Below are 14,885 nucleotides of genomic sequence, written 5' to 3' on the forward strand. Positions count from 1 at the left end.
TTTGAGTTTGAAATGAGGGTTTGACATCCGGGTGGAAATGTCTGGCACTTAGCTGGGGCTGCTTAATGGAAATAGCATGTAGGATGCTGGAGTTCTAGAACAACTTCTGTCACTAACTGGCTTTGTGCTCCTGGTTAAACCTTTTAATTTTCAGGGGTTTCACAGGTTGAGTGCTGCCCAGTTTACCTTCCAGAAGCTCTGATACAAAGGTGTTCTCTACCCACTCCTTGTGATTGACTCCCTGTGCTTCCTGCCTGTTGGCCCTAATTCTGCTCAGAAGTTTATCCATACTCTTAATCCCCCTTGCTAGATGGGGAAGCAGAATATGAAGCACTTGGCGTCTTGTTCAAAGTCACGGAGAGCATCATTGGACAAGTTGGGCCAGGAGCTGTGCTCTTTCTGCTTTAGAGATGATCATCTTCCCAGCTGCCTTTCCTCTTTCTTGTCTTTGCTTGTTCTTCCATTCTCTTCCATTGTCTTTGCTGTCCTTTTATCTCACATCTCTTTTTTCATAGCCTTGTCCCTCCAGTCAGTCTTGCATGAGTGGAAACTTCTAAGCCCCACTGATGACCATCTGGGTGCAGGAGCTTTTTTCTATTGGTCTAAAAGGATGCTTTAAATTTGTGTGAGAGTGCTGGAAGCAGCTTCATTGTGGGACACCTGAAGGCTGCCACGCCCCTTTGCAGCAGGGCAGGTGTGATTAGCATTTCAGAACGTGTGTGATTAGCATTTTAGAATGTGTGTGCTCACGCACCACTCATGTAAGCAGCATCTGCATCTTAACCAGGCTTGGCAGCTGCTTCTTGAGATGCAGACCATTGCATGTACTTACTTAGAGCTTGGGAATTTCCTACCTGTTTTGAGTGCTGTGTGAGTGCAACGTCTGTATTATCTGGGAGAAAGGAGACGCTTGGATCTCTGCTTGATCACAGCCAAGACATGTCGTCCCTGGGCATGCCAACACTTCTGGGATTCTCAGTCCTTTCTTACAAGCATCAAATGAGAATTTATCAGGCCAAGGAAAGGAGTCAAGGGTGTTGCCATTTGCATAAAGAGATAGTTTCATGGTAATGTGGTGTGCCATGATTAACAAGGACAACATGGTTCAAATTCATAATTAAATGGGGAAAATGAAGTAAGATGCACACGTGAAGAAATGGGAAGAACCTGAGTTCCTTTGGAAATTGCTCAGGTCATTGGGACCCTGGAAATATCCTGACTTTCCCACTAGAAATATTGTTATTTTCACAATGACACCGGCCATCTGAAAATCAGATGATCCTTTAAGAAAGGAAAGGAAGAATGAATGATGATGTCTTTCTTTTCCCCTCCCCTGTTCTCTTTTGGGCAGGGAAAAGATGCCGTTCCACCATGTGACCGCCGGCTTGTTGTACAAGGGGAATTACCTCAACCGATCACTCTCTGCTGGCAGTGACAGCGAACAGCTGGCTAATATCTCCGTGGAGGAGCTCGATGGTAAGGAGCCTACCCTGTTTGGGGGGTTGTCCCCCTTCCCAGGGAGGTGTTTGTGGCTATTCTGAAGCTCAATTGAATGCCCTGGACTTTGGCTACTCTTTGGCAGTTGTGGCCAAGTGTAACCATGGCGTGATGGGAAAGAGTTCAGAGACAAAATTTTACCCAAGTGACTTTTGTGTGTGTGTGTGTGGGACAGATCTGATAGCCTGAACAATCTATGGTGGATATTTCGGTTTTCTTGGATATTGACTAGGGGGATAGCCTTCACCTCTCTTAAAATGTGTTTTCCAGTTTCCAGAGTCTTTATCACCAATGGAATTGTCTTGTTTCTATATTGTCACCAACAAAAGAGTCCATCTGCAGGGGAGGTTTAAGCCCTGTTAATGGCTGTCTCTTGACTTCTGGCCATGGTGCTTTGACTCCTGCCCGAATCGGAATCATCTGGAAGCTCTGTCTAGGTGGCAATGGATAGCAATTATTTTAATTGCCTCTGTTTCTTTGTAACACAGTACAGCCCTAAGTGCTCAAGGCAGGAGTTAGGGATGGACATAAACCTGGGAACGTGATGACTAAATTCATCCTAGGACTGTGTCTCAGTGTATCTTGGATAAACCAATTCTCTAATTAAAAAAAATTAAAAATAAGAAAAACAAGTTTTTTTTTTTTTTTTTTTTTCTTCCTGAAATAGAGAATTAGGTTGATTTAGCCTGATGTTTTTACCTAGGTACTGCATCTGCTGAGGTCAAACCAGAATCAGTTTTCCCCAGTGTTTTTGAATACTTTGTTGCTTGTAATAATACCATTTTAAAGCACAAGGTTTATATTTACTTTCTCAAGTAGAGAAGTAAAAATTACCCCAGATGGCCCACATATTTGCTTTTAAGTGTAATGGTTCAAATCAATGTGCTTTGTATGTGCACATTAGGGAACCTCATTTCTCCCAGAAGGAAGGTGGAGGACATTTGACTCTGAGACAGTGAAGCCAAACTTGCTTCACAATAAAGGCAGGAGGTGAGGGAGGTGAAGGGGAGAGGCCATTGAATAGCTTCTCTTTCTGTCATCATTTTGCTTGTGTGCTTATTTAAATGCTTGCTTATTTACATGAATGAGGAGGGAGGCAGCAGAGGATGTGGCCCTGGTAGGCTGGGTCCAAGGAGAGTCTGGGGGATGTTTGAAGAAGTGTAGTGATGGGGGCAGAGTCAAGATTCCTAGGGATAGCAGCTGCTTAGTGTGGTCTGGACAAAGACTGGTGGTCTGAGAGGAGATCGGGGACGCTTACATTTTCTGGTCTTCAGTTGAGCAAAAGGTATGCTGACATAGGACACAGAAGTGGGAAATTGAGCTCTGACCTCCTCCAGAGTGAGCCCATAAAGGCGACCACAGATCAGGCTGAGGTTGCCCTTGGGTGGTATCTTGGTCTGTTCAGGCTGCTTTAACAAGACACCATAGACTAGGTGGCTCATAAAGAACAGAAATTTATTTTTCACAGTTTGGGAGGCTTGGAAGTCTAAGATCAAGGCGCCAGTAGATTTGATGTCTGGGGAGGGCCACTTTCTGATTCATAGATGTCACCTTCTTGCTATGTCCTCAGGTGGTGGAGAGAGTGAATAAGTTCTTTTGGGCCTTGAGTATATAAGGGCACTGTCTTAGTCTGCTTTGTGTTGCTATAACAACATAGTACGTTCTGGGTAATTTATACAGAAAAGAAGTATATTTGGCTGATGGTTCTGAAGACTGGGAAGTCCAAGTGCATAGCACCAGTCTCTGGTGAGGGCCTTCATGCTGTTTCATCCCGTGACAGAAGGTGGAAAGATGAGAGAGGGTAAGAACAAGAAAGCCAGAGAGGACTAAACTCACTTTTATAATAATCCATGCTCTGGATAATGAACTTCCCCCTGAGATAATGACATTAATCCATTCATGAGGGCAGATCATTCATAGTCTAATCACATCTTAACCATCTCACCTCTTAGCACTGTCAATGCCAATTAAATGTCAATGTGAGATTTGGAAGGGACATTCAAACCATAGCAGGCACTAATCCCATTCATGAGGGCTTTTCCCTCCTAATCACCTCCTGAAAGACCTCACTTCTTAATGACATCACGTTGTTGATTAGGTTTCCACATATGCATTTGGGGGGACCCAAACATTCAGCTCATAGGAGGGGTGTTTGGGAGGTGAAGTGAGGCCCTGGCTTTTCCTACCTATGGGAGTCTTCAATGTGAATGGATATTAGGGCAGGTGGTGCATTAATGTGGGGTGGATGTTTGCTTGTGTTTATTTGAGTAGATCCCTGAGGCTCAGTCATCAGTTAGCAGGAGGGACTGGGAGTCCCCCATGCATGCAGGACCCACTGAGTGGCCCTGGCTGAGAACTGGGTAACACTATATGTTTTGCAGAATTCTTTAAGAGGTTAAAAATCACTAACCAAATGGAGTTTGGAAATCATCCATGGCTTCCTATATTCTCCCCACTTCCTGCTTCCCAACTTTGCCATCAATGATTAGGAGATGATTTCTCTGTGACTTCTCAGCGCAATGACTTTTTTTCACTGTTAAATTCAATCTCTGCTAAGGCAACTGTTCAGGGCCACTGTGGAGGTGCATGGCTTTTCAAGAGGGCTGCTGGCTGGATTTCAATCCTCGTCTCCCTACTTGGGTGCCCTGCTGAAATTGCCCTCCACTTTCTTGGCCAAACAGAAAAGCATATAAACTTGCTATTTTAATCAGGCAAAGGCAGCTTGAGAAGGACTGAAATGCACTTTTTCAGTATGTAGATTAGTAGGAGTAATTCTAAGAGCCCTCCAAGCCCAGGTTGGCAGCCTGAGCATTGGCAACCTTGGGGTATTTTATTGAGTGAAGTGGGGGCTTTGTAAAGGCCCGAGATTGGCTGGGTGAAGATGCTGTGTTTGTCCTTCAGGAGGGTAATCCAGGCTCTCAACTTGGGGAAGGGCCATTTATTTTCTGACGGAAGATTCATTCCACTTATTTATTTAGTTTTTGCCAAGGTGAACACTGAGTTATGACTGCTCCTGGTTTATTACAAGTATCTTGGGGCTCCGGGCAGTACAGTGCAGATGTGTTTGGAGTTTAGAGCAGGCACGCAGGGTCTGGAAACCAACTGGCTTGAATCAATTCAGATGACTATAGATTGGTCTTGGGGAAGCCAGTATCCAGGGCAGTTTGCTTGCTGTTCTCTCGGGCTGCTTCATGGCATGGTGACCCTAGAGTTCTGCTGGTTGGGGGCACTCATTTACCCTCAGAGGACAGGTGGTGCTGCGCTGGGAGGTTGATGTGTTGGACACTGATGAACATTGCAGCATCCTTTGTGGTCTGGCTGCCTTGAGCATAGGCATTAGTCGGGTGCTATCCTTATTTGCTCTCTACCTCTCCACCCTGTAGCCACTGCAGCCTTCTGCTTGTGAATGGCTACACTTTCCCCACCTGTTCGTGTTTATCACCAATGATGGAAAATCCCTTTCCTCCAGTGTAAGGGCCAAAGGCGTGCACTTCATGGTTATCCTCTGAAAACAGGCATGAAAAGGACCACTTGCCATGCAGGTCATTTTCAACTGCAGTTCCCTTCTGGAAAGTTTCTATTTCTTCTCTTTAAACAAAGCTCAGGAGGGAAACATGCAAAGCTGAATCAAAATGATCAAAGTTGGGAATCACCCAACCAAACTCAGTGAAGGTGGATTGATGGAGAGTCATTCATTCATTCATCCATTTTTATTCATTCGTTAAAAGGATGTTTAGTAGGTGGAGGAGGAAATGCCTTCTAGGTACTAGAGGAAAATCAAATAAGCATAATATTCATTGCCTCTTTCCAAGGAGCTTACATCTATCGAGAAAGTTTATGCATATACCAGATTTATTAGCAACATCTTATACTTTTAGAGTGCATTATAAGGAATTCTATTAGATATATGCAGTGTGATTGTTGAATAGTTTTCTTAATGATATTTATTGAATAATCTCATGATGTTTTTTTTTTTTTTTTTTTTGAGACAACAGAGTCTCACTCTGTCACCCAAGCTGGAGTGCAGTGGCACGATCTTTGCTCACTGCAACCTCCATCTCCCAGGTTCAAGCTATTCTCCTGCCTCAGCCCCCCAAGTAGCTGGGATTACAGGCGTGTACCGCCACACCTGACTAATTTTTGTATTTTTAGTAGAGACAGGGTTTCACCACGTTGGCCAGGCTGGTACTGAACTCCTGGCCTCAAGTGATCCACCCACCTTGGCCTCCCAAAGTGCTGGAATTACAGTTGGGAGCCTCTGTGCTTGACCTTGTAATGCTATCTTAATCTTAAACTAAATTCACCTCCATATGAAGTTTACCTGTTTCCTTTAATATATAATTTCCATTGTATATAAATATATCTTAATTTATTTTCCTATTTTATTCTCAATGGACATTTGGGTTGTTTCCAGTTTGTATTAGGAAATAGCTATTAGCCATCTTCCAGTTTGTGAAAATCTCTTCTGTTTCTGGTCATAAATTATTTATATATATATTCATAATAAAAGTCTTTTTCTCCAAGTCTTCCAGATGACAGTACCTTTCTTTTGCATGAAATTTTTTTGTGTATAATTTATATTGCTTTTTTCTATTGTGTTTTGTAACTCAACACTATGACTTTTTTTGTAGGCTCAGTATTTGTCAGTAAACAAGGTGTCTAGCTTTGGCCAGGCACAGTGGCTCATGCCTGTAATCCCAGCACTTCGGGAGGCTGAGGCAGGAAGATCACGTGAGGCCAGGAGTTGGAGACCAGCCTGGGCAACATAGGGAGACCCTGTCTCTACAAAAAATTAGCTGGATGTGGTGATGCATGCCTGTAGTCCCTGCCACTTGGGAGGCTGAGGATTGCCTGAGCCCAGGAGTTTGAGGCTACTGTGGGCTATGATTGTACCACTGCACTTGCACTTGAGCCTTGGTGACAAAGAAAGACCCGGTCTCTAGGGAAAAAAAAAAAAAAAGAATCTTGCCTTCTTCACTTTATCCCAAACCTGAGATAATATTCCCCACCCCCACCCCGCCTTTTTTTTTTTTTTTTTTTTTTGAAACGGAGTCTTGCTCTGTCGCCCAGGCTGGAGTGCGATGGTGCAATCTTGGTTCACTGCAACCTCCGCCTCCTGGGTTCAAGCGATTCTCCTGCCTTAGCCTCCTGAGTAGCTGGGATTACAGGTGCGTGCCACCACACCCAGCTAATTTTTGTATTTTTTAGTAGAGACGGGGTTTCACCATGTTAGTCAGGCTGGTCTCGAACTCCTGACCTCGTGATCCACCTGCCTTGGCCTCCCAAAGTGCTGGGATTACAGGTGTGAGCCACTGCGCCTGGCCTCCCCTTTTTATCTTTAGTCTGGTGAGAGATTGATATGCATGCCGTCTCCAGTTTCCAGAAGACATTCATGTAGCCCATGGCTCTGGGCAGAGGCGGGGGGTCTCGATGGTCTTTCCTGCCGTCTTTGCTCCCTATGCCACAGAATTCTCCATCTCTGTTGTTTGTTCTTCCCCTCTCCTTCTCTCCTTCCCATTCCCAAACTACTCGTGTACATTCAGTCATCCTAGGAATATTTTGGCTTTCACCTGTGCTGTATAGATAACCCAGGATGGGACATACCAACCTATGGCCGCAGTTAAGTTGTGTTCTCCAAATGAGCTTAAAAAAGGGTGCTGCTGAAGTGGGCTTGGGTTGAGGAATAGATTCCCATGGAAAACAGTTGCTGTGAAGTAGGGAGTGACTGCATGATTTGCTGTCAATGTATTGTGGTGAGTCAGTCTTCCTTCCTTATGTGCCACTGTAGTTCCAAGTGTGGGTGGAAATGGTGTCTCTCCAATTTCATTGGTGGGGCAATTAGCAAAAATTCTCAGCCTCTCACATGTGTGCATGTCTCAAAATTAATATTTCTCTTTCTTCCTCTCTTTTCTTTCTTTCTCTCTCCCTCCCTCCTTCCTTCCTTCCTTCCTTCCTTCCTTCCTTCCTTCCTTCCTTCCTTCCTTCCTTCCTTCCTTCCTTCCTTCCTTCCTTCCTTCCTTTCTCTTTCTTTCTTTCTCCCTTTCCTCCCTTCCTTCCTCCCTTCCTTCCTTCCTTCCTTCCCTCCCTCCCTCCCTCCCTCCCTCCCTCCCTCCTTCCTTCCTTCCTTCCTTCCTTCCTTCCTTCCTTCTTTTTTTCTTTTTTTCTTTTTTTTTCTTTATCTTGGAACAGAGTCTGGCTCTGTCGCCCAGGTTGGAGTGCAGTGGTGTGATCTCAGCTCACTGCAGCCTCCACCTCTAGGGTTCAAGTGATTCTCTGACTTTAGCCTCCCAAGTAGCTGGGACTACAGGCGTGTACCCCCACACCCAGCTAATTATTGTATTTTTAGTAGAGATGGGGTTTTGCCATGTTGGCCAGGCTGGTCTCGAACTTCTGACCTCAGGTGGTCCACTTGCCTCGGCCTCCCAAAGTGCTGAAATTACAGGCATGAGCCAACACAGCTGGCCTCAAAGTTAATATTTATACTGATACACTCTTCTGTATATTGTAGGGGGTATTTTCATTTGAGTATGGGAACAGACATACCAGACTGCCATCCTTTGAACCTGGGGTTCCATTTTAGTATTTGACCAGTATCACTTTGACTATTCCAGAGTCATTGCTCTCCTGCAGCCCAGTTTTCTCTAGGAGCCCCTATTTGCCTCCTCTAGATGACTGTTTTTTTTATTTTTAATTTTTGACAGAATCTCGCCGTGTCCCAGGGTGGAGTGCAGTGGCACGATCTCAGCTCACTGCAACCTCTGCCTCCTGGGTTCAAGCAATTCTTCTGCCTCAGCCTCCCAAGTAGCTGGGGTTACAGGCGCCTGCCATCACTCCCAGCTAAATTTTGTATTTTTAGTAGAAATGGGGTTTCACCATGTTGGCCAGGCTAGTTTTGAATTCCTGACCTCAGGTTATCTGCCTACTTCAGCCTCCAAAGTGCTGGGATTATAGGCGTGAACCACCATGACTGGCCTAGATGACTTTTAATGTTTATTCAGGACTTTCTTCAGCATCTGGCACTGTTGTTCACACCTTTGTTTTTGCGGTCCATCACTGCCTTGGTACCCATGTCATTACCTAGATCCCCTCCTTCCTCTTTTCTACGTATTTGTCATCTCTGCATTCATTGTGTACCCCTCATCCCCTGCCTGCTGAAAAATGTTTTTTTTTTTTTTTAAAAAAGGCAGGCACAGTGGCTCATGCTTATAATCCTAACTACTCATGAGGTTGAGGAGGGAGGATTGCTTAAGCCAAGGAAGTAAGGCTGTAGTGAGCTATGATCGTGCCACTGCACTCCCTCAGAAAAAAGAAAACAAAAAGAATTTTTTAAAAAAAGAATGGAAGATAGATATTTGCCACGCATTCCTAAACCTCTATAGATTTGAAATGTTTAAAAAAGATTAAAGAAATATGAGGCACACTCTTGTCTCCTGGGGTTGGTTTTTGTTGCCGTCTGCCTGGGCATCTACATGCTGATGACCTCAAGATCTGTATCTCCAGTCCTGCCTCCCTCTTGGATTTTAGACCTAGTACCTGTAGTCCTGTGGAGGTGCCTCACAAGTCCCTTAAACTCCAAATATCTAAAGCCAAAATGGATTTTCTTTATTCTTGAAAACTGCCCCTCCTCTGGGATTTTTCCCAGGAAATTATATTGCCAGTCAGCCACAGCAGCCATCTGGGAATCATCCTTGTTATCTCTTGGTCCTTACATACAATTGTGAGCCCCACATATCTTGACCTCTCTACGTGTTCTATAACTCTTCCTTCCTCTCTGATCACACTGGTATTGCCTCGGGTCAGTTTTCCACTTCCTAGACAACAGCATTCACTAGAACTGATCTTGTTGAGTTTCATCTGTGATCCACCCACATGTCAGTTCAGTTCGATATCATTGGAGGGATGCTACTCAAATGCACACCTAGTTAGGTTATTCCTTGGCTTAGAACTTCTTGTTTTGTTTGTTTTTAAGACAGTGTCTTGCTCTGTTGCCCAGGCTGGAGTGCAGAAGCACAAACATGGCTCACCATAGCATCGACCTCCTGATCTCAAGCAATCCTCCTGCCTCAGCCTCCCAAATAGATGGGACTATAGGTGTGGGTCACCACATCTGCTACATTAAAAAAAAATTTTTTTTAGAGATAGGGTCTCACTATGTTGCCCAGGCTGGTCTTGAACTCCAGGGCTAATGTAATCTTCCCACTTCATTCTCCCAAAGTGCTGGGATTACAGGCATGAGCCACCACACCCAGCCTTGGCTTATAACTTTTATCTTCTTTTTTTGTATATATATACATATATATATATATTTAATATCTCTTTAGTTTAAAAAAATTCAAATCCACAGAGGTTTTTGGAAAGTACAGTGAATATTTGTATATCTTTCACTTACTTATTATTTTTTAGAATTTATTTATTTAGGTTTTTCAGGCAGGGTCTTGCATTGTCACCCTGGTGAGTTCAGTGGTGCCATCAAAGCTCACTGCAGTCTTGATCTCCTGGGCTCAAGTGATCCTCCTGCCTCAGCCTCCCAAGTAGTTGGGATTATAGGCATGAAGCATTGTGCCTGGCTTACTTTTTAACATTTTTCAGCATTTAGGGTTTTTTTTTTTTCTCACAACACACACACAGACACACACACACACACGGAAACACACACAATTCTTTTTCAAATCTGGAATTTTTATTTGGTTCTTTTTTACAGTTTCCATTTCTTTGGTGAGATACCCTGTCTGTTTAATCATTAAAACAATAGTTTTCTTTAATTCTTCGAATATACTTTCCTATGTTTATAGTAGCTCTTTAAAGTTCTATGTGCTAAATCCAACATCAAGGCTCTAGGCCATCCTGGGATTGGTTTTTATGGACTTTTTAAAAATACTGTGGTCAGATTTTCTTGTTTCTTTGCATGCCTGTGAATATTTGACTATAAACTGAACACTGTGAATCCTATATTAGAGTGACTACGTGTTCTGTTATCTTTCTCTGAAGAGTACTAATTTTTGTTGTAGTAGGTAATTCAATTAATGGCTGACCACCTTGAACTTGTGTAGGTTTATTTTTATGCTCTGTTAGGGCAAATCAGTGGAAACTGACCATCTCTTAAGAGGTGGTCTTTCTAGTGTCTTAGCTGGATGCCTGCAGTACTAATGAGGTTTTTCCACTATCTGCTGCTTCAGTTATAGTGTTTGTTTTCTGTTCTCCACCTCATAGCAGCTGCTTCCTGCTAAGTCTTATTTAATCTCACCTTGCATCTGGATAACATAGGCTTCAACCAAATGTTCATAGGGAACCCACACGGGGGCTTCTGATGTTCCCTCTTTGCATAGTGTTCTTCTCTCTGCTGTCCTACCCTGCAGATTCTATTTCCTGCAGCTACTACATGAATTACGGTTGGGAAATTGTCCCCAGGCAGAGAGCCAGGGTGAGCATAGGGCTCGCCATGTGAATTTCCCTTCTCCTTGCAATTGTAATCTTGTGCTGCCTGTTGTCATTTGCCTGAAAACAGTTGCCTCATATATTTGGTTCAGTTTTATTGTGCCTGGCTTATGGCACATGGTGGGAGGGTTATTGCGCATGTTTCTTTGTCATACCCAGAAGTCTGTTACAATTCTGTGCGTGTGTGTGTGTGAGGCAGGGTCTCCCTCTGTTGCCCAGGCTGGAGTACAGCTCCAGCTTACTTTATCCTCCACCTTCTGGGCTCAAGTGATTCTCCTGCCTCAGCCTCCCGAGTAGCTGGGACTACAGGTGCACATCACCATGCCTGAATAATTTTTGTGTTTTCTGTAGAGACAGGGTTTGCCATGTTGCCAAACTCCTTGAACTCCTGGGCTCAAGGGATCTGCCTGCCTCATCCTCCCAAAGTGTTGGGATTATAGGCATGAGCCACCATGCTCAGCCTGTTACAATTAATTTAATTTTATTTTGTTCAACTGAATTAGTTAAAATTGTCAACCATTATAGCACTTTACCTTTTAACATTTTGCTTCTGCTTATCATTCCTAAATAGCTCTCTACAGCCTACAGCCATGTTTCCGGTATCTAGACTTGGTGACAAAGCACATGAAGTCCTGTGTGGCTGAATCCCTTCTTTTTTTGGTCTGCTTCAACTCCCTGCTTACCCCCTACATGGTCCCCTGCTACCCTGGGCTCCCTCCTCTTTCTCTGCTTTTGTTTAAGCTGCTTGGGCCAGACATATTCTTTGTCTGCCTGGGAAATCCCTACCTATTCATTCAACTTTTTAGTTTCAATATTGTCACTGTTGTCATCATCATAATCATCACATTTAAAGCTTATTGAGTGCTTGCTATGTGCTAGGCATTGTTCAAAGTGCTTTATGTGCATTAACTCATTTAACCCTTTCAATCATCCTATTATGCATGTACTATTACTGTAATTTGTATTTATTTATTTTTAAAATTTTAAAGACAGGCTGTCATTCTGTTGCCCAGGTTGGAGTGCAGTGGCATGATCATAGCTCACTGCAGCCTCAAACTTCTGGGCTCAAGCAAGCCTCCCATCTCAGCTTCCTGAGTAGCTGAGACTACAGGTGCACAACACCATGCCTAGCTAATTTTTAAATTTTTAGCAAAGACGAGGTCTTGCTATGTTGCCCAGGCTGATCTCAAACTCCTGGCCTCGACCAGTCCTCCTTCCTCAGCCTGCCAAAGTGCTAGGATTACAGATGTGAGCCAACACACCCGGCCCAGGTACTGTTATTAACTACATTTTTGCAAATGTGAAACATCCAGAAGTTAAATAACCTTGTCCAAGGTCACATAACCAGCATCTGTTGGACCTGAGAGCCATTCACTTTTATGTACTGAATCCTGCTCCCTGTGAGATGAGACCCTGTGTGCTTCCCTTGTACCCGTCACATCACCATCACATGCATCTCTGCCACCACTGTGACACATGGGTGAGCACTTGGCTGATTAATCAAATTTCAGTGGGTGGAGAGATATTTTTAAAGTTCTGTGTGAGCCCAGAGTGCTCCTTACTGAGAGGAGAGGTGCCCTGCAGCCCAGGAAAGGGTGGCCATGACCATGATTTTATGCCAGGAGCGGGGCTGGTTTCTGTGCAGTAAGCTCTGGAGGGCCCTCTCCACCCGCCACCCATCTGGTCCATCCTACGTTTTCTTGTAATGAAGGTCCCCCCATCCCCTACTGTTTTCTCCCCTGCTTTTGCCGGTTGATTTCAGGATCCCAGAGGCAAACTCAACTTGCCTTTTTTGGAGACACTTCTCTCTACAGGCTTTCTAAGAGGGGGTTTGAAGGAGGCAGAAACATTCCTGTTACAAGAAGAGAAGCTCGCAACTCTTATCTGATGGCTTAAAGTTCTCTCCTCCAGAGGAAGCCTAAAACCTACGCAATGCATGAACCACACCATCATCCCAATAAGAGGGGGAGTGTCAGATACACAGCTCTGCCCTGAACTGGGAATTAGCTTTACAACTTACATCTTTTATCTACCTGGGTACCTTCCTCCTGGAGGCTTGACCTGCCTTTGAGTCTTGAGAGAGAAATCTTTTGTGGAGAGTTGTGAGGCTTTGTTAGCAGGGCAGAGCAGGGATTTCTCTGAGGGTAGCTGCTTCCAAGGGCCCATTCCTTAAAGGGACACTTGCTAAGTCTTCTAGTAGTTTCCCGCATGTTGTTCTGAAAATGCATTTTGATAGCTGTGGCCAAGAAAGAAACCCGAGTACCTACCTTCCCCGCCAGCTTCGTGCTGTTAATTTGTAATTTATATTCTGCCGGTTTCCAAAAGCGATGGAGACATCATAAGATAAAAGAAAAAACACAACTGCAAAGGCTGTCAGAATAGAAATAGAAAATAGAAATCCACACACAAGGAGAAAGAAAAAAAAATATGGCAGCCCCTTAAAGGAACACATTGGCTCGGAATGTGCATGACATTAGCTGCAAACTTCCAATTGGTTCAGGCAAAAAGTTAAACACCAGTTACCTGATTCCAATGATGGCCTTAAAGTGTCTATTGGAAGAATGGTTTTCTCAACTATGTTTTAAACAGGAAGTCTTTGCTGCATATTCAGATTATCTAATATACAGGTATTTTGTATTATTTCAGACACATTGGTGGCTTTCAACCTTATCTCACTATCAAATTTCTGTGGACTTTTTCAATACATATTTCTTCTAATGATAGTAACCTATCATGGTGGCGATTCTCAATGAGGAAAGAGGTGCTCATACTAGACTTTCTAGATGCAAGGAAATAGGGGTACGTTGTAGTTTAGTTTTGTGTTTTTTTTTTTTTTTTTTTCTTCTGAGATAGGATCTTAAGTCTGTTGTCCAGGCTGGACTGCACTGGTGCCATCGCTGCTCACTGCAGCTTTAACCTCTCAGTTTCAAGCGATCCTCCCACCTCAGCCTCTCAAGTAGCTGGGAGCAGAGGTGCGTGCCACTACACCTGGCTAATTCTGTTTTGTTTTTTATTTTTGGAGAGATAGGGTCTCACTGTGTTTCCCAGGCTGGTCTGGAACTCCTAGGATCAAATGATCCTCCCTCTTTGGCCTCCCAAAACTCTGGGATTACAGGTATGAACCACTGCGCCCAGTCATTGTAGTTTAGAAAGCCTTCCCAACAGGTGATCTAAATACTGGCTTTAGAAAATGTTTCCTGGGTTCTTATTTCTAGGAACCCTGCATGAGATAGCAAGCAGAGGGTGGTATCTTGTTATGCAAAAGAACCTCCTGCATCTTAAAGCTTAACCTTGACTTGAGCTAGTTGAGGAACAGGAGTAACCAAGTGTTTATCTCAATCATAAAATCACCTTTATCTTGTTCCTGAGGAATCTTTCACTCTCAACAGAAATGCATCATAATAGATCTAGTAAGGTAGTTAAGTCCCATCATGCTTCCCCCGATAACTAAATGAGTTAACCTGTTGAGTAGAGTTGTTCAACATTATCCATCTGGATGCTGAAGGGAGTTTGCCAAAACCCATCTTTCCGATGTTGGCTTCACTGACACTGAGCTGTTTCTCCTTGCAGTAATTGGCCGGCAGCAGGTTCAGCTGTTCCCTGTGACTACTCAAGAATGTGATATTAGCAACATGTCCTAGCAGCAGTGACTCACTGGTCTTCTCTCTTCACAGTGGCATCCAGGGCATCTAAATTTTGCTCCACTCATTGCAGGTGATGAGTTAGGACACACCCATTTAAAATACAAATTTGCTCTATCAATGTGGTCATTAATATTTACTTCTTAAGCAGGAAGAGTGTGGAATTTACATCCAGGTCTGTATTGCCATATTACTGTGTAACAAATGACTCAAACACTTCCTGGTTTAGCTTGGGCATGGTGGCTCATGCCTGTAATCCTAGCACTTTGGGAGGTGAGGCAGGAGGATAACTTGAGGCCAGGAGTTCGAGAC

At 43.9% G+C, this 14,885-nt stretch overlaps 1 protein-coding gene across 15 annotated transcripts in view; it reads left to right on the forward strand.

Annotated features, from left to right (window-relative positions):
* The window catches only part of CALN1 (calneuron 1), a 732,697-nt gene that overhangs the window by 237,676 nt on the left and 480,136 nt on the right, over positions 1–14,885 (forward strand). For all 15 annotated transcript variants that reach the window (XM_073012664.1, XM_073012665.1, XM_073012666.1 and 12 more), the window contains one exon: positions 1,352–1,476. In XM_073012664.1, coding sequence (XP_072868765.1) covers positions 1,352–1,476 — 125 coding nt within the window. The remainder of the gene's footprint in view (positions 1–1,351; positions 1,477–14,885) is intronic.

This window comes from Chlorocebus sabaeus, chromosome 28, assembly GCF_047675955.1.
Source record: "Chlorocebus sabaeus isolate Y175 chromosome 28, mChlSab1.0.hap1, whole genome shotgun sequence".
In the NCBI taxonomy this organism is placed as follows: domain Eukaryota; kingdom Metazoa; phylum Chordata; class Mammalia; order Primates; family Cercopithecidae; genus Chlorocebus; species Chlorocebus sabaeus.